We start from the raw sequence: 25,069 nt of genomic DNA on the forward strand, positions 1-25,069 counted from the left end.
CGGGCAGGTGGGGGTGAGGTCGAGGGTCACCCCTGGGTCGTGCCCTGAGGGGCGGGGCGGGGAGTAGGGGTGGAGCCTTTGGTGCAGGGCAGACCTGAGCCCACCCAGGAGGCAATTAGTGGGTCCCGTTTAGATCGCAGCTCACAAAGACGTGCCTTTGAACAAAATCTCGGTTTCACCCCAGGATTTTTAACTCCAGCAGCAGATAATCTGAGCAGAAGTGAAATGTGATCAAGAACAAACGATAACAAAAGCACATCAGTAACCACATCTGAATCCTCATTGATTCAGGCTCACCGGCAGAAGGTGATTTGAATGATCAAGGCGTCTTCATCACACGTGACTCTCTGAAATACAGAGGGACACGTGAAGGGCCCTACTGCCGGCTGGTGGGCGCCGTGAGGGGTGGGGGGCCCTGGGATGCCTCGTGTTAACGGCAGTGTCTCCTGCGGGCCCCGTGCCTGGGAGGCGCTGGGCAGGGGGTGTCTGCTCCCCCGGCCGTCTCAGGTGTAGCCATGCCTTCTCACAAGCTGCAAAAGAAACCTGGTCAGCCCAGAGCTACCCAGAAGTTCAGTGTGCACACACACAGGGCCCAGGCCCCAGGAGTGCATATGTTCACCTGTTTTTAACGCAGAGTTCCTTTCTGCCTCTCTGAGGGCAGAGGGTAGGGTTGGAGTCCCTTCTTCACGAGGCGTGGTGTTTCTTCAATGGCCGAGCTCACTCACCCTGGGGACACGCCTCCCTCTTGAGGTCTTTAAAACATTATGTTTGATCATGTTCTTGGTGGTCTGTGTCTGCCTCTGTAGTCTTTGCGTTTGGTCATAAAGTTCAGTTTGTCTTGGCAGAATCAGTTCAATTCAGTCGCTCAGTCATGTCTGACTCTTTGCGACCCCATGAACTGCAGCATGCCAGGCCTCCCTGTCCATCACCAACTCCTGGAGTCCACCCAAACCCATGTCCATCAAGTGGGTGATGCCATCCAGCCATCTCATCCTCTGTCGTCCCCTTCTCCTCCTGCCCTCAATCTTTCCCAGTATCAGGGTCTTTTCAGATGAGTTAGTTCTTCGCATCAGGTGGCCAAAGTATTGGAGTTTCAGCTTCAACATCAGTCCTTCCAATGAGCACCCACGACTGATCTCCTTTAGGATGGACTGGTTGGACTCCTTGCAGTCCAAGGGACTCTCAAGAGTCTTCTCCAGCACCACAGTTCCAAAGCATCAATTCTTTGCAGAATACCTTTCCTTAATTCCTTGCCGTAGTTCAGCTACTTTCGTACGGGGCACAGGCTGACTTTCCTCCGGTGGCCAGGTGGACACGGGTCATTGGCTGTGTCCCATCACAGACCACCCCCCTCCCCGTCCCCTATGAGACCTGCTGTAGCTGCTGTGGAACCATGTGCCTGCGTGGATGGCGCTGCCCGCCCCCTGCATCTGATCTCCCCGGGTGCCCCTCTAAATCTGCTGAACACAGGCCTCACCCTGTGCCTCAGTCTCCTCGCAAATCCCGACAATGTACAAATAATAATACGGCACATGAAGGCTGGAGCAGAAGCCCTGAGGTCGCAGCTGGTGTGGGAAGGCGGCTTACGTCACTGGCAGCAGTGACTGAGCTTCAGGAGAGAGCTGGGGGTTAACAGAGAAGAGATGTACATGTTCTACAGAGTAACGGGGAGAAGGAGAGCAATGACGTAACTGATCAGGACAGTGTGACAGGCAAGGGGGGCTGAGGGAGCAAGGGGGAGGGTGGTGCTCCCACCAAGAGGGCGCTCACTGCTGGGCGTGCAGGAGGAGGGCTTCGCCCAGGTGGGCACGCTGACCACGTTGCCCTCCTTTTCCAGACACCAGGTGTCCGGGTGTCTCAGAGCTGGGTCTGCAAGTCCTCTGCCGCTTTAGACGCAGAGGCCTGGTCCTTAATGGTCGTTAATGATGTGGTCCTTAATGACGTGACTTTGAGCAGCCATGGGCCCGTGATGATCAGGGCACTCGGAGAGACGATCTGAGCTGAGGGCCCGCCTGGAGCTGATGTGCCAGCCCCCTCCCGCTTCCTTGACTGTGGGGAGAGCTGTCCCTGGGGGAGCCCCCGACCCCACCTGCTCAGATCCATGGGGGTGAGGCTTCTGGGGAGCAGGAGCGCTGGGGTGGCAGGAGGAAGAGGGGTGTGCAGACAGACAGACAGCAGACACACGGGGCCTGAGCACAGGCATGAGTGCCCCCAGGGCGGCCTGCTCCGGGGAGAAGGGCATTCCAGGCAGGGAGACCCTTGGGGGTCGAGGGCAGAGCTGCTAGAAGGTGGGGCCGGGGCAGAGAAGGCACCGCCCTCTGTGCTGCTCCTGAGCGTCCTCCGGGCCGGGCCACGGGGAGGAGGTAGCTGTGCTCGCGTCAAGTTCTGCAAAGGATGCAGAGGGGCCTAGCGCCCCGAGGCCCCCTTCATCCCTGGGCCTGGCTTCCCTCTCAAGGGCCCAGCCTGCAGCTCAGATGCCGGCCTGGGAGAGGGAGACAGCGCAGAAACCCGGGGCTCGGTGGGGTGTCCCGGGTGGGGGCTGGGGGCTTCCCTGTGAGGGGGGTGCGGCTGACCAGCAGTCTTCGTGCCCTGCTCCCCCAGGCTACCAGATCGCCTACCGCCTGGCCAGCAGCAGCCCCAACACCTTCACCACCGTGGAGGTCGGCGCCACCGTGAGGCAGTTCACGGCCACCGAGCTGGCCCCCGAGTCCGCGTACGTCTTCCGGCTGTCGGCCAAGACCAGGCAGGGCTGGGGAGAGCCGCTGGAGGCCACGGTCATCACCACCGAGAAGAGAGGTGAGACCCAGAGGCCCGACTCAGTGTCGGCCAGCAGTGGGGAGAGGCCCGGTGTGCCTGGGCAGGGGTAGGGGGTGGGGGGTGGCTGTGCGAACTGCGAGTTTATTAAGCACCTCCTGAGTCCTTCCTGGAGCTGGACACACAGCTTGTCCACACAGCCTGACACTCGCCACAGGCCTACATCCTCAGCCCTGATGTCTGGGGTTCAAGGAGAGAGACTGCCCCTCCTCCCCCTCCCCCTTCTCCCCTCCTTCCCACCAGAGGTGCCAGAGCCCCCTGCCGGCTCCTCACCGCCCCCCCCCCGGCCCCCGGGAAGCAGTTAGGCCAGCTCCCACCACAAGGCGACCGAGAGCCCCGGGCCCCTCACCGCACCCCCCACCCCTGCCCCCGGGAAGCAGTTAGGCCAGCTCCCACCACAAGGCGACCGAGAGCCCCGGGCCCCTCACCGCCCCCCCCACCCCCGGGAAGCAGTTAGGCCAGCTCCCACCACAAGGCGACCGAGAGCCCCAGGCCCCTCACCGCACCCCCCACCCCTGCCCCGGGAAGCAGTTAGGCCAGCTCCCACCACAAGGCGACCGAGAGCCCCAGGCCCCTCACCGCACCCCCCACCCCTGCCCCCGGGAAGCAGTTAGGCCAGCTCCCACCACAAGGCGACCGAGAGCCCCAGGCCCCTCACCGCACCCCCCACCCCTGCCCCGGGAAGCAGTTAGGCCAGCTCCCACCACAAGGCGACCGAGAGCCCCCTGCCGGCTCCTCACCGCCCCCCCCCGCCCCCGGGAAGCAGTTAGGCCAGCTCCCACCACAAGGCGACCGAGAGCCCCGGGCCCCGATTCTTGCTTTCCTCCTCAGGGTCCACGCAGCCCCTGCTGAAGGAGCAGGAAACGGACAGGTTTGCTCAAGGTTTGGTGTGACTTAACTGAGGCGCAGACGTGAACTCCCTCAGGAGCAGCCCTGTTCTCCACCCTCCAGCCCCCAAGTGCCCCTGCCTCCCTGCAGCCCCCGTGGCTCAGCGAGGGGCCCAAGAGAGCCAGGCCCCTTCCCGTGGGCCCAGGAGGGGACTCGGGCTCTCAGGCCGCAGCGTGGGCCTCAGGGAAGGGAGTTAGATCCGGGTCCCTAGCGGCCATCCCCTTGGGGCCGGCAATCAGCTGCAGCGTCATTTCACCCCGCATGTCCTGATCAGAACCCGCACTCGTCACGATGCACAGTTCAACAGTTACTCCTGCCCCGTGGGGCTTCTCTGTTGATGTCAATGGGGTGAGGAGACCGGGCAACAGGCGAGTGACCCCCACTCAGAAACGGGTCCCGGCCCTGCTCCCCGCACCCCAGTCCCTACCCCAGAGGCTCAGAGCAGCCCCCAGGCCACCTGCTCCACAACCTTTATGGTCTCAGGCCCGGGTCAATGTCCAGGGAGCACAAACCAGGGTTAAAGAGGCACTGACCCAAAATCGGAAAGAGGGAGAGCGTCGGCAGAAACCTGGAGGTGCCGGGAGCTCTCAGCGCCGTCCAGGGTGCCTGCGCCTGGCGGTGCTCCCGGGGAGTGTGGCGGGCCCCCAGCCTGCCTGTTTCTGCTCTGAGAGTGGAGCATTCTGGGACTAAACGGGGGTCTCCAGTCAGGTCCGGCCAGAGTCCGGGACCCTCACATGGCTGTGGATGACGGCCTGCTGGCTGTCTGAGCTGGACAGCCAGCGCCCCGGGCAGCCGCCAAGCCCCCCCGGAACCACTCGAGGTGCCCCCGGCCCTGACCTGGCGTCCTCTCTCTGTCGCAGAGCGGCCCGCGCCCCCCAGGGAGCTCCAGGTGCCCCAGGCCGACGTGACGGCGCGCAGCCTGTGTCTGCGGTGGGTGCCGGGCAGCGACGGCGCCTCCCCGATCCGGTACTTCACGCTGCAGCTGCGTGAGCTCCCCAGGGGCCAGTGGCAGACCTACTCCTCGTCCATCAGCCACGAGGCCACGGCCTGTGTCGTCGAAAGGTACCAAGAGGGTGGGGAGGGCCCTGCCCCGCCCCTGGGGGCCCTGCCCTGCGCTCCCCCCGCCAGCTCCCACCCTCCCAGTAGGGAGACCCACGCTGTGAGCCCGCATCTGCCCTCTGGCTGGCCCTCCCATGCTGGGACCCAGGAGTCCCAAGGCCCACCCCGGCCTTTTCCTGCCTGTCCTTCTGAGCTCTGTCTGCCCTGCCCCCGCCCCCGAGCTCCAGGATCTAACGAGGTGACGGGGGCGGAGGCCCCCCCAGTCCCCGAGGCAGACGGAGGCCCAGCCTGCCCCTGGCACCATGTCACAGGCCAGTGTCACGGTCAGGGAGACCACCCTCCTCTATGCCCCGGCCTGGGTCAGCAAGGCACACCTCTTCCGCCCGCTGCCGTCCGTGGCTCCGCAGTGACGGCTGACGGCAGGAGCAGGCTGCCCCTGAGCCAGCCTTTTGGTGACCGCTGGGTGGGAGGAGGCCCTGGGCTCGCTTTGTCCTGATCCCACCCGGCCTCTTCTCTTGGCCGCCATTTGGTGACCGCTGGGTGGGAGGAGGCCCTGGGCTCGCTTTGTCCTGATCCCACCCGGCCTCTTCTCTTGACCGCCATTTGGTGACCGCTGGGTGGGAGGAGGCCCTGGGCTCGCTTTGTCCTGATCCCACCCGGCCTCTTCTCTTGACCGCCATTTGGTGACCGCTGGGTGGGAGGAGGCCCTGGGCTCGCTTTGTCCTGATCCCACCCGGCCTCTTCTCTTGGCCGCACCGCTTTGTGGTGGAGGAGGTGAGGGCTGTGGGGCGTTAAGTTGCCTGCCAGGTTCCTCCAGATGGAACCGTCTAGATGGGCAGGCCTGGGGAGTGACGGTCCCCCGGGACATAAGCCCTGGGCTGTGGGGTTGGCGGTGGTCCAGGCTGGCCCCAGGGAGACGCCCAACATCACCTCTGTCCTTCCCCCCCTGACTCCACGGACTCACACTCCAGGGTGCCCAGCAGTGGGTACCCCTGTCTTTGTGGGTCTGGAGCCCTCGCCAGGACCTCCTAGGAGGGCAGAGGAGGCCCCTTGCTTGTCTAGCTGACCACGGCTCCTCTCCTGGCTCCCGAGAGCCCCGTGCTGGGTGCTGGGTTACGTTCCCATCCAGCTGGGTGTCCCTCAGGAACAGGGCGGTGACCGCCTGGGCTCCAGTGACGGCTGCTATGATCAGCGACCACGGGCCCTGCTGCTCCTCTGAACGTGCCCTCTCCAGCAGCCTATGGGGAGACGGGAAAGAGAAAGGAACATTTATTAAGCGCCTGCTGTGTGACCAGACTTCTCGAGGCAGGCTGTGCAACAGAACTTCCCCTGGAAGTGCAGATACCATCACTTCCATTTTCAGAAATGAGTCGAGTGAGACTCCAGAGAAATTAAATGAGGTGCCCCAGTTAGGAGAGGGGGGGCCAGAATCGGAATTCCCGCTTGGCCCTCTTCAAAGCCAAGGCTGGAGGAGGGCTGGGGGAGTGAACAGAGCAGAGCTGGGGGAAACCAGAGGGTTTGTTCCTCCTCCGTTTTCCAAGTGGTCCTGGAAGTTTTGTTGTACTCAGTAGGGAGGCGGCGGGAGCAAGTGGGCAGGAGGGAGGTGGTGATGACAAGTGCTCGGGGCAGAGGTTAGACCAGTTGTCCGGGCTCTGTAGCCACGGTTGTCTCTCCAGGGTAATGAGCTGGCTGTTCTCTTCATGGCTTCTGAGCCATTCTGTGCCTATTTCCAGGTGCCAGGCAGGGCTTTCCTGCTGAGACAGAAAGTCCTGCAGCTCCGTGGCCCCCAGGGACAGTTGTGGGTCCTCTAGAGGAAGGGAGTCTGCTCAGCGCGGGGCGAGGCTGGGAGCTCTGATTCCCGGTCCCCTGGCCCCAGCCCGTCCGTCTCAGACCCGGGCGCACTCATCCAGGCGTCAAGTCATCCTTCACTGCCCGTGATGTGCCCCCGACTCCCTGAGACCCCAGAGTTCAGGAAAGAAAGCGTGGTCTTCAAAGAGCCTGCTCTTTGGCCTCAGTTCCCAAAATCCTCAGAGAAGAGCGAAGTGCTGAATGTAACGTGGTAGGCCACGTGCACTACCATGTCCCAAATAGAGCGCACTAGACGCGGTCCCCGAGGTCACGAGGAGTCCGACGCGACTGAGCGACAGAGCACGCGCGCACAGGTGGCCAAAGTGCTGCGTCTGAACACAAGGGTCGCTTCCAGGGCCCCCACCACGTCCCCAGCCTGCGCTGGCTTTCATGCGTCCTCTTTTCAACCCTCCCGAGAAACCTCCGGGGCAGATAACGTCCCCCTGCATTCGTCCCTCTAGCGAGCGTTCACTCAGCACCGCCTGGCACCAGGCCCGGCCGGTGATGCAAGAGCATCCCTGCAAGTGTGAACTCACAGAGAGCCACCACAGGAGGTCTCACGCAGGAGAAGATACGAAAACAAAGGGAGAGGAAAGCTTTCTGATCACGGCTTCCAAAAACAGTCCTCAATGTTTCAAGGTAGCAGAATCCTTTCTCTAAACAAAGTGTTTCCCAGAAGCCATTACCAACCAGATGCATGAGGAGCAGCTGTTGGTTGACACGGGGAGTGGAGACCCTGGACCCCCAGAGGGTTCCTTAGAGTTTCAGGGTTCCTTGGTCCTCAGTTCGAAAACCAATGGTTTACAGGTCAGATGGGAAGCAAGAAGGCAGGGTTGGTTTGAGGCAGGAGGGCTGTGCTTAGACCGAGGTGAGGAAACCTGGAGGCGGTCTGGACTAAGGGACAGGGAGGGAGCACCTAGAATCACCTGGGATGTTTGGGTCCAGGAAACAGAGAGGATGACGGGGCCACCGCCTGAGGCAGAGGGAAGGGGGAGGCGGGGTCCACATCGGCTCCTCGTGAGCAGGAGTAGCAGCAGCTGCTGAATGGGGTGAGCGGGAGGTGTCCCCAGGGACGTGGTGAATGTGTGTGTGTCCTCGGCGCAGACGAGTCCATCTGAAGCCTTGGTTGTTGGTGTGGCTCTGTGCTGGGCACACAAGACCCCCGTGGATCCGGACAACTTGGGTGGGTGGATGGATGGAAGGGAAAGAGGAAGCCCGAGGTGGTGGCACCAAGAAGTGCATTCGTGTCCCTAAAGTCTCATCCATGGGCCGAGGGGAGACATCATTTCACTGTGGGCAGTCGACATCATCTTGGTTTTACTTCCTGCTGCTGCTGCTAAGTCACTTCAGTCATGTCCGACTCTGTGCGATCCCATAGACAGCAACCCACCAGGCTCCCCTGTCCCTGGGACTCTCCAGGCAAGAACACTGGAGTGGGTTGCCATTTCCTTCTCCAGTGCATGAAAGTGAAAAAATAAAGTGAAGTTGCTCAGTCGTGTCTGACTCCTAGCGACCCGTTTTACTTAGGGTTGTTTAAAAGGAGAGTCATCTTCCCACCCCAACCATTGACCAGTCTCTGCAGAGGGCAGAGGCCTCTGTCCCCTCCTCGTGACCTGAGAATCCTGACAGCTCCACCCTGCAGAGCCACCCTAGGGGTTAGAGAGGGTCGTGCTGGTCAAGCGCTGGGTACCCTGGCTGGCTCAGTCAAGGAGGGAGGAGGCCAGGGCAGACCCTAGAGCCCCAGGTCACGGGAGCTGCAGGCGGGAGCCCTGGGGGAGCGGGGAGGGGAGTGGGCCAGAGCTCGAGGTAATTAGCGCCTCTGGAGGAATCCTCCAGCTCCTTGGAGAGCAGCAATTTGTGCACGCAGGAAAGTGTCTCTAATTACAGGAGGCGGCTTCCTCCCCCAGGAGCCCTGAGCCTAAGCTCCATCCCCACCGGGAGTTCTGCGCCCCCTCCTCCCCCTCCCTGAATCTCCTGTCCCCCTAGACTGATCATCAAGCCAGCGCTGGGGGCTGGGGGCTGCTCCCCAGCAGTCCCGGGCCAGCTCACTGTGCCTGGAGGATGCAGCCCCAGAACGCCCCCTCCTGGGGGCCCCCCCAAGTAGGGGCTCCATGGTCACAGGTCTCTTCTGTTTCAGGCTGAGGCCCTTCACCTCCTATAAGCTGCGTCTGAAGGCCACCAACGACATTGGGGACAGTGACTTCAGCGCCGAGACAGAGGCGGTCACCACGCTGCAGGATGGTGAGCAATGGGCCCACTTCCCGCTGCTGCCTGTGCACCCCGAAACCTGGGCTCCTAGAGAGGCCCACTCCCCCCTTGAACCAGGAAGGGGTCACCCAAGGGAGCCGGGGAGCGACCATGGGCAGTGGGGTTCAATTAGCAGCAGAAGCCGGTGCCCCTGCACAGCTCAGGGCCGTAAATCAGACTTCAAGGGCTTCCAAACGGAGGGACGTTTCTTTGATTAGCTTCCAAACCCGATGATCCATTAGCATCCCTGACATTGAATAATTTATAGGGTCATTAAAGATAGATGCCATGGGGTAGCTGGATTGTAAGAGCTTTTCCCCATTTTTCTCATTCATGAGCCATCCTGGTTTTGCCGCTTGACAAATGCACAGTGACGTGGTGGCAGAGAGACCCCCTGAAAGCTCCAGGTCCCTACCCGCCCCCCACCCCTGCTTGGTTCTGCTCAGAGGAATTGGGCCTGAAGATCCCTTGTGAGTTTGCTTGGCCATCGGCAGTGAGGCCAGGCCCGGAAGGACAGGGAGGCGGGGTCCTCAGGCCCACCCAGCAGACAGGCAGGCGCTCAGGACAGAGCACGGCCACTGCACGACGACGCTGATGCTCGGAGCCCAGCCACGGACCTGTACCCTCAGTTCACTGGGCGGTGCTCTGTGACGATCCCCAGGCCCGCCCTGAGCTCCCCCTTCCCTGCTTAACTCAGCAGTGGAGCGACCTTCAAACCAGCCCATCCCCACGATCACACCAGGCCTCCGGGCTTCAGCTCTGCTCTTCTGTAGCCCGGGGTGTCGGGGCCTCCTGCCCTGAGGGACCAGCCGTGGGGTCCAGGGCCTTGCTGGCTCTTGAACTCGCCGAGGTCAGGCCGCCAGGGCCCCATGATCCTGACCGGAGAGGTGCCCCCCGACCCCGTAGGCGGGAGGCCGGGGAGGAAGGGCGGCCCCAGGTCTGGAGAAGCACTGCTTGTCCCCCGTGGCGTCCGCGGTATTCCTGCGTTAGCGCCTTGCCTGAGAGTTAGTTCTTAGAAGGAAAAAACCCGGCAGCTGGTCTGCGGGAGAGGGGTGCCCACCCGCTGCCCCTCACAGGTCGGTCAGAAGGGGGCCTCTCTCAGCCCTTTGATGTTCAAATCACCTCTTCATCTTCCTTTTCGAGACTCCAGTTTCTCTTTGCAATGGGTTGGCCTTGTGTTTTTGTCCCGTGTCTCTGAGTCCAGCTCTCAGGGGAGAGGACAGGCCAGGCTGACCCCAGGGCTGGGGCCAGTGCTGGGCGAGGGGCTTGGGAGCATGCAGATGGTTTGCTGGGAAAGGGTCTCTTATCCCGAGAGTACTGAGCCCGCCCCACGTGGGCAGGAACGCTGGGTCAGGGCCTTGAGCTGGAACAGCCAGAGGTCAGAGGGGCAGGGTAGAGAGCGGCCCCTGGGGCAGGGGGCCTGGAGTGTGGCCAGCATGGGCCCATCCCTGGTCTGGGCCCGGAGGACGGGGAAGCCTGCAGGGTGCAGGGGTCGCTCGGAGCAGCTGAGTCAGAGTGGGGAGCAGGCTGGGGGTGCAGGGCACACAGATGAGGCAGGTGGGGAGAGGCCCTAAATCCTTCTGCTCAAAGCCCGTTTCTGAACACTGACTCTGTCAGGGTGTCACAGCGGGGCCGCTGTGAGAAGGCCAGTCGGTCTGCTGGGAGCGGGCCGCCCAGGCCCGGCAGGGGCAGACGTGGTGGAGAGTGGGGCACGGCCTGCTGGACGTGACACACGCTCTAGAGAGCAGGGTGGGGTCAAACTGGAGCTGCACCAGGCCACCACCGGGACCCAGGCCAGGCCAGAGGTCTCCCCAGCCCCCGGAGTCACGCCCCTTTCCTGACAGTCACATCCGTGTTTAGAGTCAAGGGCCCTGGGCCTGGCTTGCTCATGTGTCCTGTTCAGAAGTCGCTCTGACCCACGTACCCCAAAAGAATGACACCCCTCCTCCTCTGGGGAGATCAGGGAACTGCAGGGGCGCTCGGGCGCCTCGGCCATGAAGAGACCCAGACTCTGCGTGCGTCCAGTGGGGCGGGTCCGTGGGAGGTGAGGTCAGGGAGGTGGTCCAGTATGAGGTCCCTCTCTCCTGGACACAGGCTGGCAGGCGGAGGAAGGGCGTCCCCAGGGAGGAGGGGGCCGCGTGCTGGCTGGTTGAGAGCAGGCGGGGACCGGGCCCAGGAGTGCCGGGCCAAGCTCGACGTCTAACCCGTGCTGCTTCCCTCTTCCTTCCAGTCCCCGGGGAGCCCCCACGCTCTGTGTCTGTGACACCACGCACCACCTCGTCTGTTCTGATCCAGTGGCAGGTAAGGCCCGGGGACCCCACGGTACTCTGTGAACCCCGCTCCTGCAGCAGCGAGCTTGCTCAGCGGGCACCCGGCCGACCCTGGGTTGGGCTGGAGAGTCCGGCTGGTGCACCATGCAGGGCCGTGGTGTGAGTGTGACCTCCAAGGGGGGAAGTCCAGTGCCGTGGTGACCTGCAGAGTGGACCGGAGCTCGGTGTGTTGGGGTGGGGGGCGGTCAGCAGGACGGCCAGTGGGCCCAGCGCACAGCCCGTCCGGTGGCCGAGTCATCCCAGGCCACTTCCCCTCTTCTGTGTCGCTAAGTGGCAGCTCCTTGGGGTAACAGGAACCTTTCAGTGTGAACAGAAGACATTTCCAAGTGTCCTCCCGGTGAACTGGGAGCTCACTGCTGTGGCATTCTGCACTTTCCAGCCTCCCTGGAGTGCTGAAACTGGATGAGGACCCAGGAGGCTTCAGCTGGGCTCTGACGGCTGTCCCGGGGGAGCCACGGCTGAGTGGCCCTCTGGGCCCCGGGAGAGGGACAAGGCCTGGCCTCGGCCTGCGGGCCAGTTTGCCACAGCAAGACTCTGACCCCAGAAGCCTCTCTGACCCCAGGTTCCTCCTCTGTAAAACAAGGGTTCCAAGGTCCCCTCTGAGGCCACCGTGAGGTCTCTGATCCAAGGCCCGTTAGACCCCTGACTTCCATCAGGATCTCTGGTGGGAGATGGGGAACATTCAACATGGAAACTGAAGGTTCCAAGCACTTCCAGTTCCCGCTCTCCACTAACACAATCGACCAAGAGCAGACGGTCTTCTGGGTGGTGCTGAATTCTGCCGGGTACGTGCTTGGTCTCAGACGTGGGTCTGGCTGCCCCGTAGCCAGCTGAGCTCGGGACTGTGGCACCTCAGCCGTTCTCGACAGGCAGCTGTGGTTGCAGTGCTGGCTGTCAACCCAGCCCTCCCGCCTCCAGCCCCTGGGCTGCGAGCGCTCAGTCCCAGACGCCCTGTGAGGCGAGGAGAGCTGCACGGAAGGTGCTGGGCGTGCCTGTCCATCAGCTGTCCCCCTTCAGAGCCCAGCAGGAGAAACTAATCGCAAGAAGCCTGAGCAGGAGGTGGTCAGTATGATGCATTGTGGAAATAAATGCCTGTCAACTGCCAGGCAGTTGAAGTATAATTAAAATTATGAGTAATTTACTGAATCAGAGCCAAGGGAACAAAGGGACGACGTTTAAATATAGATTTGCATTCCAAACAAAATGCTTCACCTGTAAATCTTTTTTAGTAATTTGTTTAAAAACGCAAGCACTGCCTGTAATTCCAAGGCCACTGACCCACTTGAATGGGCTGTCCATCAGAGTTGATTCCTCTTAGTAGGATGATCAACATTCAAAACTGAACATTCAAAAAACTAAGATCATGGCATCCGGTCCCATCACTTCATGGCAAATAGATGGGGAAACAATGGAAACATTGACAGACTATTTTCCTGGGCTCCAAAAATCACTGCAGATGGTGACTACAGCTCCAAAAATCACTGCAGATGGTGACTGCAGCCTTGAAATTAAAAGATGCTTACTCCTTGGAAGAAAAGCTATGACAAACCTAGGCAGCATATTAAAAAGCAGAGACATTACTTTGCTGACAGAAGTCCATCTAGTCAAAACTGATTTTTCCAGTAGTCATGTATGGATGTGAGAGTTGGACTATAAAGAAAGCTGAGCGCTGAAGAATTGATGCTTTAGAACTGTGGTGTTGGAGAAGACTCTTGAGAGCCCTTTGGACTGCAAGGAGATCAAACCAGTCCATCCTAAAGGAAATCAGTCCTCAATATTCATTGGAAGGACTAATGCTGAAGCTGAAACTTCAATGCTTTGGCCACCTGATGCGAAGAACTGACTCATTTGAAAAGACCCTGATGCTGGGAAAGATTGAAGGCAGGAGGACAAGGGGAAGACAGAAGATGAGATGGTTGGATGGCATCACCGACTTGATGGACGTGGGTTTGAGCATACTCTGGGAGTTGGTGATGGACAGGGAGGCCTGGCGTGCTGCAGTCCATGGGGTCACAAAGAGTCGGACACGACTGAGCGACTGAGCTGAACTGACCTGAGTGGGATGGTCAATCTGTGCCTTTCGAGGGCCGGTGCTGTTGGAATCTGAGGATTTGTGTGTATATTCTGGACAGCAGTGGCTCTGTGTTCACACTGAGTGCAGCTCATACTGGGCATTCATGTCTCTGAATTGATCACATTTCAGCTGGCTGTTCTGAAACCTCCAGCGGGTCACACAGTCTGTGACTCACATGCATTTCCTCTCTGGTCCCCTCTTCTCTGAGTGGATTTTGAGGCTGTTTTCTAGCAAAATTAGCGTCCTAAGGGACAGATTGCATCACGTGCAGTGGACTTGGGGAGGGGGACTCGGCTGTGCAGGGCGCCTTCCTAAGAGTGCGGTGCAGCCCCCGGTCAGAGGGGACCCAGGGGCCTGGCCTCTCTGGGACATCCTGGCCTTTGCTCCTTTCTCACCGCCCGCTCTGTCGTCTGTGAGAACTGGCTCCGGCGCCGGGCTCTGAGCACCCAGAGCCTCCTTTCCCTGCTGTGAGGTCCACAGGCCTCAGTGAGAAGACAGGAGGGCAGCGGCCGGAGGGAGGTGGGAGGTGACAGGATGGCCGGTCCCCACCCCCACCCGTCAGGGCAGGCAGGTCATTATCCAGTGGCACGTCCGCAGGAATGCAGGCTCAGGTGTGACAGCTGCTGGGCTTCAAGGGCAGGCGCCTGGAGCTGGTTCTCTAGGGCCTCCCGTGCCGCTGAGCCATGGACTCAGTCCAGCAGGCATCAGAGGGACCCCTGCTCTGGGCTCCAGGGAACAGAGGTGGTGGGAAGTCCCGGGCTCGGGCCCCAGGACGATGGCAGTGGAAGTCCCGCTCTGCCTCCAGCTCACCCTGAGACCCGGGAGTCCGTGTGGACCCTCCCCAGCCCCGGGTCACCCCCCCCGCGGCCCGCCCTGTCTGGGAAGGGACTCCGTGTGGACCCTCCCCAGCCCCGGGTCCCCCCCCCACGGCCCGCCCTGTCTGGGAAGGGACTCCGTGTGGACCCTCCCCAGCCCCGGGTCCCCCCACCCGCGGCCCGCCCTGTCTGGGAAGGCCCACTGAGCTGGTCCCAGCCTGACCCCTGGCGCTCGGCCAGGACTGAGGTTCATGGTGAGAAGCCCCAGCCCTCTGTCCTCTTCCCGCCCGCTGGAGTGGGGGGTCAAGGCCAATGCACTCCGACCAGGTCACGGGCACTTTAACAAGGGCCCCTTTTCCAAAACTGCAAAAACACCCCGGGCCCCTGCGGACCGGCTGGTGGAATTTCCGATTTGCGGAAGGCAGGGTGAAGCACTTAAGACGCTTACGTCGCAGCTCAGGGCACCTCATCAACCTGCGGAGCCGGTCGGCTCTAGAGGCAGGGCTGGGGTGCAGGCAGGGCCCTCTGCAGCAAGGAGCTCCGCTGACCTCCCGGGGGCCTCAGCCGGGCGCCTTCACTGCAGGGGGACTTGTGGGGCGGGGGCCTCAGGACCCTCCCTCAGGGGTCACCGCTGTGGGCAGCCTGGGACCCAGAGGGTCAGAGGCCCTGTGACCGCTGAGCCTCACTTGGGAAGGGCGGTGGAGAGCGCGTCACTGAACCTGGACCTTGTCTGCACGGCTTAGGTGTCAGGTGGGAAAACGTCTCTCTTTATTCTCACGGGTAGACTTTTCCAACTTTCCCATCTGTTGTATTTTTTAAGAAGGGGGTGAAATAAACTTTTTCTTACGTGTTGTGATAGTTGTGCTTGAAGGAAGCCTAGGGGTGAGGACTGTAATTGTCTCAGCCGTAGCCAGTAAGAAACCCAGGGCTAGGGTCGGAGTGGCCGACTGTGGGCGTCCGTCCTTAGGAGGAGAGGGCGCCTGCGTGCATTACACACACAGACTCACACACGACTTGCACGTGGCATCAATTAGCAGTAAACGCTGCACGGTGTCTGCCTTTACCGCGTGGAACCTAGTTTTAAATAGCAGAGGGTCGTGCAAAACAAAAACCCTTAAAGCTATCTGAACCAATCCTATGAACTCAAAGGGGAGGGATCTAAAAAAAAGTGTATCAGAGGATCTGAAACGCTGCCGTCCTCAGGGCGGGGAGGCTCCAGGGCCGGGGCTGGACAGGAAGCATAGGGACCGCCCAGCATGCCAGGGCGTGCCCCGCTCAGGGGTGTCCCTGAATCTGCAGTGCGGGGGACAGAGGTTCTGTCCATCAAAATCGGTAGGAAAGAAAAGGGCAGAATAAACTAGAAACTGCAACAAGAAACAGAGCCTCTCTCCTACCCCCCAGGCAGGCCCCCAGGGTTCAGCCCTGTCCTCACCTCCCTTCCTGACAGCACACAGCTCCCCGAGTTCCTAGCACTCTGGTCAGTTGAGGCCTCGTTTTGGGAACAGTCGGGGCAGAGGGCCGCAGGCTCGCTGCTGGAGGAAGTGATCAGTGTCATGGTTCAGCCCGGGGCCCGGACGGACGGGCCTGTGCCTCGGGGACCCTGCGTGCCTGGCCGGTCACCTGCCCCATCCAGGCGACGCGGGCATCTGAGCGGGTCCACCTTCACTCTCAGATCGTTAGTTCTACAACCGTGAGGTGAGTTTAAAGATGTCTCCACCTGTGGGCGTCAGGAGAGCGGAGCGAGCACTGATACCCTGGAAATATGGGGTCCAGTCCCAGACCCGCACAGGAGAGAGAATCTGGCAGTAAAGCGACTCACACGACTGTCTGGTTTCTCAGTGTTTGTGAAGGTGATGCTTAGTAGTCCAGTGTCATCCGGGTGGGCTTGCTGGGCTCCTCTGACCAGAGGGATGCACGTGGATCCTGGGGATGTGGCGAGTCCACTCCAGTTTCCCAGGCTTGAGTGTCTGCGTCTGACAGGAAGAACGACCAGCCACGGCGCTTTCAGCGCGGGGACGGGGGGTGGGGGGGTCCAAGGACTCAGAAGTGGCGGGAGAGCACGTTGGGGGCTGCGGCAGACCTGCCCTGCAAACCCCTGGGCTCTCGTGGTGAAAACGTGGTGATTCCCGCTCATGGGAGGAAGCGCCCTTGCTGTGTGCGCTGCCCACTGGCGAGTGAGGGCAGAGAGCTGTCCCCTCCTGCAGGGGTCCCGAGTTTGGGACCAAGACCAGCCAGAGGTCACGGAGAACAGACTTCCCTGAGCATCCGGGTCCCCCCGGTGCCGCCCGGGTTCAGGGACTGAAATTGAAGGGTGCGAGTGTGGACAGCAGAGCGCCTGGAACCGGGCGCCCTGCCCTCCCACAGTTCCGAAGGCCAGCATCCAAGGTCAAGGTGGTAGCTGACTGCAGACACAGGGAAGCCTGCTGCCTGCCTCTTCCCAGCCTCTGGCGGCCGCGGCAGGCCTTACCGCTCCTTGGCTTCTAGACGCTTCCTTCAGTCCCGACCTCTGCCTTCGCGTGACATTCTGTGTCCAAATGTCCTCATCTTATAAGAATCTTTGGGTCTTTTTCTAGTCTCAGCATTTGTTAAATAATTGCTAGATTCTATATTGCCTCTTAAAATGTGTTTTGTCTTCACGATGCATCACGCTGAGCATCTAGGTGCCCGTGTGAATCAATTATCACATCACCCGATGGTGTTCACGAGCCCCAAGTCTGCCAATTTGTTTGCAGGCAATCTTCAAGCTCGAAGATTCAAGCCCTTCAAGCTCGAAGGCCATCCTGTTGTCTTGGTGGCATTGAAAAGACCCGGAGAGGATTGGTCTTGGCGTTTTGAGGGGTGGGGGAGTTAGTCCCAGGCTCACGTCTGTGGGTCTCAGGACCGCGCACACCTGAGATTCCACGTGGGGTCAGTTCCTGGACGTGTGATTGCTGCATTAAAGATCTGGGCAAATAGAACGGAACCGCCCTCTGGGAAGCCTGCCATCGCCGTAGAGTGCTCCCTTCCGCCGGTGCCCTCTTCCTAACTTGGTTACATCTGCAGAGACCCAAATCCAGATGAAGTCACTTTGCGGGGACCAGCAGTTAGGACTCAGCATGTCTCCTAGGGGGGCACAGTTTAACCCACAACAGGGGGGCTTTCCTACAGTAGCTGTGGCGTCCACTCGGGCACCAGCACGCTCTTGGTCCATCTGTCCAGCTGCAGTTTGGGAGGTTCGGTCCTGACCTGCTGAGGACCGTAGAGGAGGGAGCAGAGCCCGTAGCCCCCAGCACTGGGGTGAGTGTCGTGGCCTTATTGGGGTTCCAAGTGGAGTGGGATGGCCTTCCTTCCACAGACAGACCTGTCACCCAGCTGGGGATGCCCTCCCCAGGCTCACTAATCAACAGAAACCAGCCAAAGGGGGAGGGGCAGTCGGGCCGGGCCCTCCCTGAGCAGCAGCGGTACGCAGAGGGAAGCGGTTGCAAGGTCCTGGACTCACACACAGGCTCAGACTCCCCCACCGTCCGACCTTGTCTCCGAGCCACCCGTCAGCCACCTTCCGCTGGGTTCTTAGGAGTCAGGCCCTGCCCCACCGTCGGCCGCTCTCACGCCAGCTGAGGTGGCAGTGGGTGTTCTAGCCCTACGCCTGTCAGGCAGGGGGCCCACATGGCACGCAGAGGGGTCAGTGAGGGTCCCAGCGAGACGGCCATAAGCCCGGGTGGACGGGAGGGTCGGGGACTGAAGGGACAGGGTGGGTCAGTGGTGGACGACGCAGGGCTAGGCCGCATCCACGGCCCCCTTCGGTTCTGGGTCTGCCAGCAATGGGCAACTTCCTCTCTATCTGTGACCTGGGCCACAGTCTCCAGCCCCGGCCCTGGGGCTCGGGTGTCCAGGCTGGACAGGGAGACATGGCCATGTCCACGCACACAGGACCAGGAGGCCTGGGTTCCATCCCTGGACCCCGTCATTCCTCATCAGTGGGACACCTGCCTGTCCTCTTGCCAACAACCGAGGCCCCTCTAGTTGTCTTGAACCAGTGACGCCCCGCCTGTCCACACAGCCAGCCAGCATGCAGCCAGGCCCCTGACCGTGCTGTCTTTGCAGCCCCCAAGGGACGAGAGCCTGAACGGCCTCCTGCAGGGCTACCGGATCTACTACCGCGAGCTGGAGTACGAGGCGGCCCCCGCCACCGAGTCCAAGACACTCAAGACGCCCTCGGCTCTGCGGGCCGAGCTCACAGGTGAGCCCCCCGCCCCCCGACCCCACGGCAGGGAGGTTCCCATAACCACCACATCTGCCCACCCCAGGCCTGCTGGGAACAGCCGTGGGGGCCGGAGGGGGTGCAGCTCTGCCCCCTCCCCAGCATCCTGACAGTGTGCAAGGTCCAGGGCACAGCAAGGGCACCCAGGAAGGCTGCCTGGAGGAGGAGCCATCTGAGGGGGCCGTCGGGGTAAAAAGGATGTCACGGAGGACGTGAGAGGAAGAGGGTGACGCAGGGCCCGGCACAGCTCAGTGGGGGGAGGCAGGGGTCAGCCGGCCAGGGCAGGGCTAAGCCATAGGGGCCTGTGTGCCCTGGAGGAGGAGTAGTCGGGCCTCCGGAGACAGCGGTGCCGCCCCACGCGGAGCAGGCCCGGGGTGCTGGGGCCTGTGGAGACCCGGCCTCCCTCTCCCTGCTCATCTGCCCTGAGCCACTGTCCCCTTCTGCTCTCTATTGGGGGAAGGCTAAGAGATGACCCCCAGAACCATCAGAGAAGACACCTGGGCCCCTGGCACCCGCGTGGTGGGGGCGGGGGCAGGGCAGCCAGGGCACCGGGTCCAGCTCTGCCTGGGCCTCTTCGTGCGGGTCACACACACTGCGCTCAGCCCCTGGCGCCCCTCTGGGGTCAGCAAGGGGCTACAGCTTGGCCCTGACCCCACCGGGGGAGGACCTGGCTCCGCTGAGACCCGCACTCACAGCGTCTCCCCCGGTGCCCCTTGCCGATGCCCAGCGAGCCGTGACTGTCCCTCTGGGCTGAGTCACACACACCCTGGAATAAGGGGGTGCGAGGGTCTGTGCACCTGCTCACTTTTGGCTGGTCGTCCCCGCTGGCTTGGGGCACTCACCTGAGCACGTGATCAGACGCGGTTGCCCCGGGACCAGCCAGTCCTGTGGCCCCCAGTGCCGCTTTGCGCTACATTCTGCCAGATGCCAATTAGATCCGTTTAATCAGAGGGGAGACACTCCTCCCCCTTGTGGGCCCGGGGCCTGGCTGGATCAGGAGGCTCTGCGGGGGTCCCGGTGAGCAGACAGGCGTGTGGTGGCTGCTCTGGAGGCAGAGCAGCTTCCCGGCCAGGCCTCCTTCCACGTCTGCGGCCCGTCCTGGCGCTGGCTGTCCCCACACTGACGGCCTGTCTGCTCGCCCCCCACAGCCCAGAGCAGCTTCAAAACCGTCAACAGCAGCTCCACCGAGACAACCTACGAGTTAACACGTGAGTGACTCTGCGCTCAGCTGGTGCAGCTGGGCAGTGCCCCTCAGCCTCTCGGTGGACCGAGTGAAGACCAGCTCGGATTCCCAGCTCTCGTTCCTGGAGCCCCCCACCCCGTCCCACTAAAATGCGTGATGGGCCAGAACCACCGAAAGGGAGTTTCTAGAAACACAGGCTGGGCAGGGGTTCCCAACAGCCGTTCTCAGAGTTTGGGACAGAAAGTCGGGGCAGCGCTCTTCTCTGACGCTGTCGGCTTGTTTTTAGCCCCCTTTTTAGCTGTGGATTTACCTTCACCCTGTTATGTGCACACACTGCCGTGCGCCCGTCCCCACCGCCCACCTCAGAACCCTCTCGCCCCCAACCTGAGACTCTGCCCCACTAAACACGCACGCCCCCCACCTCCCCCAGCCCCACCCCGGGCGCCCACCCCCACCTTCCTGTCTCTGTGACCCCAGCCCCTCCAGGGACCTCGCAGCAGGGGACTCGCCCAGCGGGCCCCTCTGTGTCCGCTGGCTTCAGGCCTAGCGTCCTCCTCACTGCAGCGTCGGGGTCTCCCTCCTCTCGGGGTGGGGGGCGGACATCGCACGCACATGTCCAGCATTTGTCCATCCGGCCTCTCTCCTTCTTATCAAATCGTGGTGCTGCCCCTTGGATTCCAGCCAGGGTGGGTTTCAGTGACCGAGTGCAAGACTCAGGGACCAAGCTGCAGTTCAGTCCAGTGCAGAGGTCGCTGGATCAGAAAGCGGGTAATGGAGGGGAGGAAGAGCCAGGCTTGCCAGGCCCCGCGGGTGCCAGCGCTCTGCCAGCTTGTCCCCCATCACCCCGGCCACCACCTGGGACAGCCAACCAGCCCGGCAGCGGGGGCGGGGTTCCCGGAGCTGTGCCCTCCCCCTGAAGCTCTGCGTCATCCATCGCGGGCCGGCCCGCCTGCCCCTCCCCGCCTCGCTGCTTCCTTGTCTTTCCACCGAGTCCCTCCTGGGCCGGGCGTCTCCCAGAGGTGGCCTCTCCAAGAGGTTGGGTGAAGAGTCAAGTGCAGGCTGGCCCCAGTGACGAGGGCTCCCTACCCGGGTCTCCGCCCAGGCCTTTCAGTCTCGGGTTAGGAAGCATGGAAGGGGCGCCCGGGCCACACGCCGGCGTCCACTCTGGTGCGTCTCTGTGGATTCCTGGCAATCACATGAGGCCCCAAGTTGAGATGAAGCCGTCTGGTGGTTTCTCAGCAGCAGAGCTTGACCGCGGGGGCAGGATCTTGGCCGTTAAATGTATCTATGTTGGCAAACCAAGGCCCGTGAGGTCTGAATGGCCACATCCTGGGAAGAAAAGGGCATGAGACGCCAAGTGCATCGTGCAGGCCAGGCAGCCACACACGAGCTCTGCACTACTCGATGTGGCGGGAACAGCTAATTTTTTAAGCCAGAACTTTCTGGAAGGTTCTCCCAGTCACATGTCTGTCCAGAGGCCCCACGTATGTGTCTGACTGCCTGAGCGCATGGTCCCTGCAAACCGTACCTCCCAGAGAGGACCCCGCTCTGCAGAGGTCAGTGAATGTGACCCCCAGGCCCTCCCGCCATCATGTCACAGAAGAGGTCAACGACTGGCCCGTGTGGTCGAGCGGCGCCAGGGTCTTACTGTGTCCGCTCTTGCTCTCCAGGAGAGGTTCGGGACCAGAAGGCAGGCCCAGGTCAGGCTCTGTGTCCTGGACTCGCTCCCTTAGACGAGGAGCTGGTTGCCACCTTACCCCGAATGCAGGACGGCCATGACTGCCTCACCAGGGTCACGGGCGGGTAGGGGGCACTGCCGGGTGGGTAGGGGCACTGCTGGACGGAGGGTGGCCGGCCCCTCACAGGCTTCTCTCTGCAAGAAAGGGCTCCCTTGTCCCCCCAGGGGGCACTGGTCACAGAGGGAGCTTTCTAAGAAACGGCGGGGCTCCTGCCTGCTGACCCTGTCCCCTCGCCCTTGCAGATCTGAAGAAATACCGGCGCTACGAAGTGGTCCTGACGGCTTACAACGTCATCGGCGAGGGCCCGGCCAGCGCGCCTGTGGAGGTCTTCGTTGGCGAGGCCGGTGAGTCCTGCCTGGAGCTCAGGGGCCAGCAGCGTCCCCCTCATCGAAGGTCAGGTTATGGGGGTTCAGGAGGCTTCTGGTCACGCTGGGAAGAGTCCTCGGCCAAGGGCTGGGTGTCCTGGTGGCCCCGGGAGTGATCAAGTCTTGCTTTTGAGACACAGGGGTGTTTAAGGTCTGGAGGTATCGGATTAATCAGGACATGCTCTAGGGGAGCCATGCTGTCGTCCCCGTGGGGGTCCAGGACTGCGGGGTCCTGGGTGGGGGGAGGGGAACTGCTGTCACCCACTGTCTCTGGCCAGCCTGAGCGCTGGCCCCGGCCCCGAGTCAGCCTGACCTTCCCTAACAGCTGCTCCCCCATCTCCGAAAGCCACACAGATCCGTGTTAGATGGATCCCCGTTTCAGATACGATCTGGCCCCTGGGTTTGTTTTAAGAACTGTCCCCTCTGTGGGGCTGACGCACAGGGAGAGGTCGTATCCCACGTTGAGGTCGGAGTGTTGCCTTCACCCAGCCCCCCGCTGCCCTGGAAGGAGGGAGTCGCCCGCCCTCAACCTGCAGAAACGCCCCCTGCCCGCGGGCACACGCATACACACACACACACACACACACACACTGCCTCACGGCCTGCCCTCTCCCCACAGAAACCCCCCCTGCCCACGGGCACACGTGCACACACACACACACACACACACACACACACACACACACTGCCTCACAGCCTGCCGTCTCCCCACAGAAACCGCCCCCCCACACACACACACACACACTGCCTCACGGCCTGCCATCTCCCCACAGAAACCCCCCCTGCCCGCGGGCACACACGCACGCACACACACACACACACTGTACCACGGACGGCTGTCTCCTCTGATCTTGGCACGTGGCTGAAGGTTCTGCTCGAATCTGCGGGTGCAGAGTCAGGAGGGTGAATGGGGTTGGAATGCCCCTGGGGACGGGGACCCAGGCTTTCGGGGGATGAAGGCTGAATTCTCTGGGCCGGCCACAGGACACGTCAGGCGACTGTGCAGTTTGGAGAGGTTATTGTCGGAAACGAGCCAGCACTGAGGGTCTCTGGCTTAGCAGGGTTTTCTGGAAGAGCCACACGGCATTTTCACATAGACAAGGATAAACCAGGTGACCCCACAGGAGACAGCGGGAGCCACCCTGGCCTCTGCCCGGGAGTCTGTCGGCGGAAGGGCTGGAGGTCACTTGGGGGCCAGGCACTCCAGGAGGGCCTGGGCCTGGCCACAGAAGAGCCCACACAGGCGGGGCAGACGCAGCACACGCCGTCCGCGAGAGCAGGGGCTTTGGAGCCTGGCGGGGCGTCGTGCAGGCAGCCGTGCCAGCCCTGCCACTGGGCTCAGGGTGCACATGGCCGGCTGGCGAGGACCCGCAGAGCTGACCCGCCCACTCGTCAGCCTGCACCACAGCGAGAGGACCAGCGGCGGGGCCCAGGTGCTGCGGACAGGGCCTGCATCCCAGGACTGGTGCAGGCGTGTGGAGAACAGGGCTGCAACCCGGGCGGGAGACCCAGGAGCACCGGGGCCATAGCAGCCAGCCAGACGGCCGTGGACGTCTGCCCGCCTCCGGGCTTGCGTCCTGGGTCTGTGGCTGTTTGTTGTTCGTTTTATGGTAAAGCACGGTTGACGTGACACACGCCGTCCTTGTCACCGGCAAGCGTCCAGCCCAGGGGCAGGGAGCCTGTCCACTGGCCGAGTGGCCGCCGCCCGCCTCCCCCAGCCCCGGCTTCTCCCCAGACAGACGCCCCTCAGCCGTGGGCAGATCCCCTCCCCCAGCCGCCGTCGGCCCTGACTTGCTTCCTGTCTGTGGGCTCGCTGCTCCGGGGGCTTCATGGACACGGGCCAGAGCCGCGTTTGACCGCTTTACCTGGCTGCCGTCTCCCGGCGTTTCCCGGGCTCACCCGAGCTGCAGCAGGCGTCAGACTCGCTCCCTCTCGTGGGGGAGGACTCTCCTCTGGGTGCAGACTCCACGTTCGCTGTCAGTCCCTCGGTGCACCCCTGGGCTGTCTCCCCGTCGTGGGTGCTGCAGTGGAGCTGCTGTGAACCCGGGCGGGCCACGAGTTTCTCCCAAGTGGCAGGAGGGTGTCCGTCGGCTGCTTCTGTGGGTGGGCGGCCTCCAACAGCCTCCAGTCGGGGATGCAGAGGCAGAACCCAGAAAGAGGCCAGGCTCCCCGCTCAGGCTGCCCCCACAGGTCGGGTGGATGTTCGGCCCCAGAGCGTTGCTCGGCCGTCCGTGTTCACGCCGCATAGAATGTTCTGGAAGGAGGACGCCATGCTTCCAGCACTGTTGCCACTCACCCTTGGCCGTCCAGTCGCTGCCTCTCGCAGCCCAGGGGCCCTTGTAACGTGTTCCTCCTGACTTTGAGCTGCTCTCAGGCCTGCAGAAAATAAAGCTAAATGGGGCAGTTTCCATTCACTCAGCCGGATGCTTCACCATCCTGACCATTCGGCAGGAAACACTCAGACTTGTGTGAAAACTGCCCGAAAACAGTGTGTTTCCCGAGTCAGACCTGCAGGTCTGAGGGTCACCTCCGCCGGTCCCCGGCTCTGTCATGCTGGGCCCGTCACTCCACCTCTCTGAGCTCCAGCCCTGAGGACCATGGTGCAGAGGGAAAAGCTGCAGGCTGGGAGTGAGGCGATGGGGGTCCTCACCCCGACCCTGCCCCCAGCTCGCCCGTCCTGCCTGCAGGATAAATGTCCAAGACACGCCTAGACCAGGGCCGGTCAGTAAGTGGTGAGTGACTGAGACCCTGTGCAGGTTCTTGATTGGTCTCGTCCTACAGAACAGCGAGAGGTCGAGAGTTAATGATCTTTGGGTCTCCTCTAGCCTGAATATGTAGTTTTTAAATCCTTTTAATCTCAGAGAGAAAGGGTAACCTTTAGGCGATCTCTCATTGAGATTGATTTCTGAGTCATTGAGCATTACAAATTGGTAAAAAATAGTACACTAGTAAGAAATACAGCTTGCAAGAGATAGAAACCCAAAGAGGCTTAAGCTGAAAGAATCTGTCATTAACTCACGTAACGGAGAAGTTGAAGAGCCTGGGCACAGCTTCAGGCATGGCTGGATCCAGCATGCTAACAGGCTGTCCCTGTGCCCCCTCTTGGTTCCTCCTCCTCTCAGCTCACTCCTGTCTCAGGCAGGCTCTTTGTCAAGGTGGCTCCGTGGCTCCAGGCAGCAGAAAGAGCGCTTCCTCCCACAGGAAGGAAACACCTCTTCCCCAGGAGTCCCCCAAGGGGGGCAGACCCCAGAGGGAGAAGCACCCCCAGGACCCTGCTTGTCAGAAGGATGGCATGAAGGTGTGAGCACGAGGAGCAGGTCCCTGGAGGGCATCACAGGTCCGTGATGACACCTCTGGGCGGCTCTCAGGTCACATGGGCACCCCCAGGGGAGATGGACATTTAAAGGCATCAGTACAGGGTGACCCAGAAGCCCTCCGTCTCCATGGGGACAGAGCCCACACAGGAG

At 61.8% G+C, this 25,069-nt stretch overlaps 1 protein-coding gene across 6 annotated transcripts in view; it reads left to right on the plus strand.

The window, feature by feature from the left end:
- The window catches only part of SDK1 (sidekick cell adhesion molecule 1), a 742,921-nt gene that overhangs the window by 674,419 nt on the left and 43,433 nt on the right, over positions 1-25,069 (plus strand). For 5 of the 6 annotated variants that reach the window (XM_086376792.1, XM_086376794.1, XM_086376795.1 and 2 more), the window contains 7 exons: positions 2,602-2,796; positions 4,563-4,764; positions 8,747-8,850; positions 11,087-11,157; positions 18,159-18,294; positions 19,464-19,523; positions 21,480-21,581. In XM_086376792.1, coding sequence (XP_086232918.1) covers positions 2,602-2,796; positions 4,563-4,764; positions 8,747-8,850; positions 11,087-11,157; positions 18,159-18,294; positions 19,464-19,523; positions 21,480-21,581 — 870 coding nt within the window. The remainder of the gene's footprint in view (positions 1-2,601; positions 2,797-4,562; positions 4,765-8,746; positions 8,851-11,086; positions 11,158-18,158; positions 18,295-19,463; positions 19,524-21,479; positions 21,582-25,069) is intronic. The other variant, XM_086376793.1, reaches the window with a different exon arrangement.

Source organism: Bos grunniens, chromosome 25 (assembly GCF_055505025.1).
Source record: "Bos grunniens cultivar Pamir isolate PY7600 chromosome 25, Bosgru_T2T1.0, whole genome shotgun sequence".
NCBI classification, from domain to species: domain Eukaryota; kingdom Metazoa; phylum Chordata; class Mammalia; order Artiodactyla; family Bovidae; genus Bos; species Bos grunniens.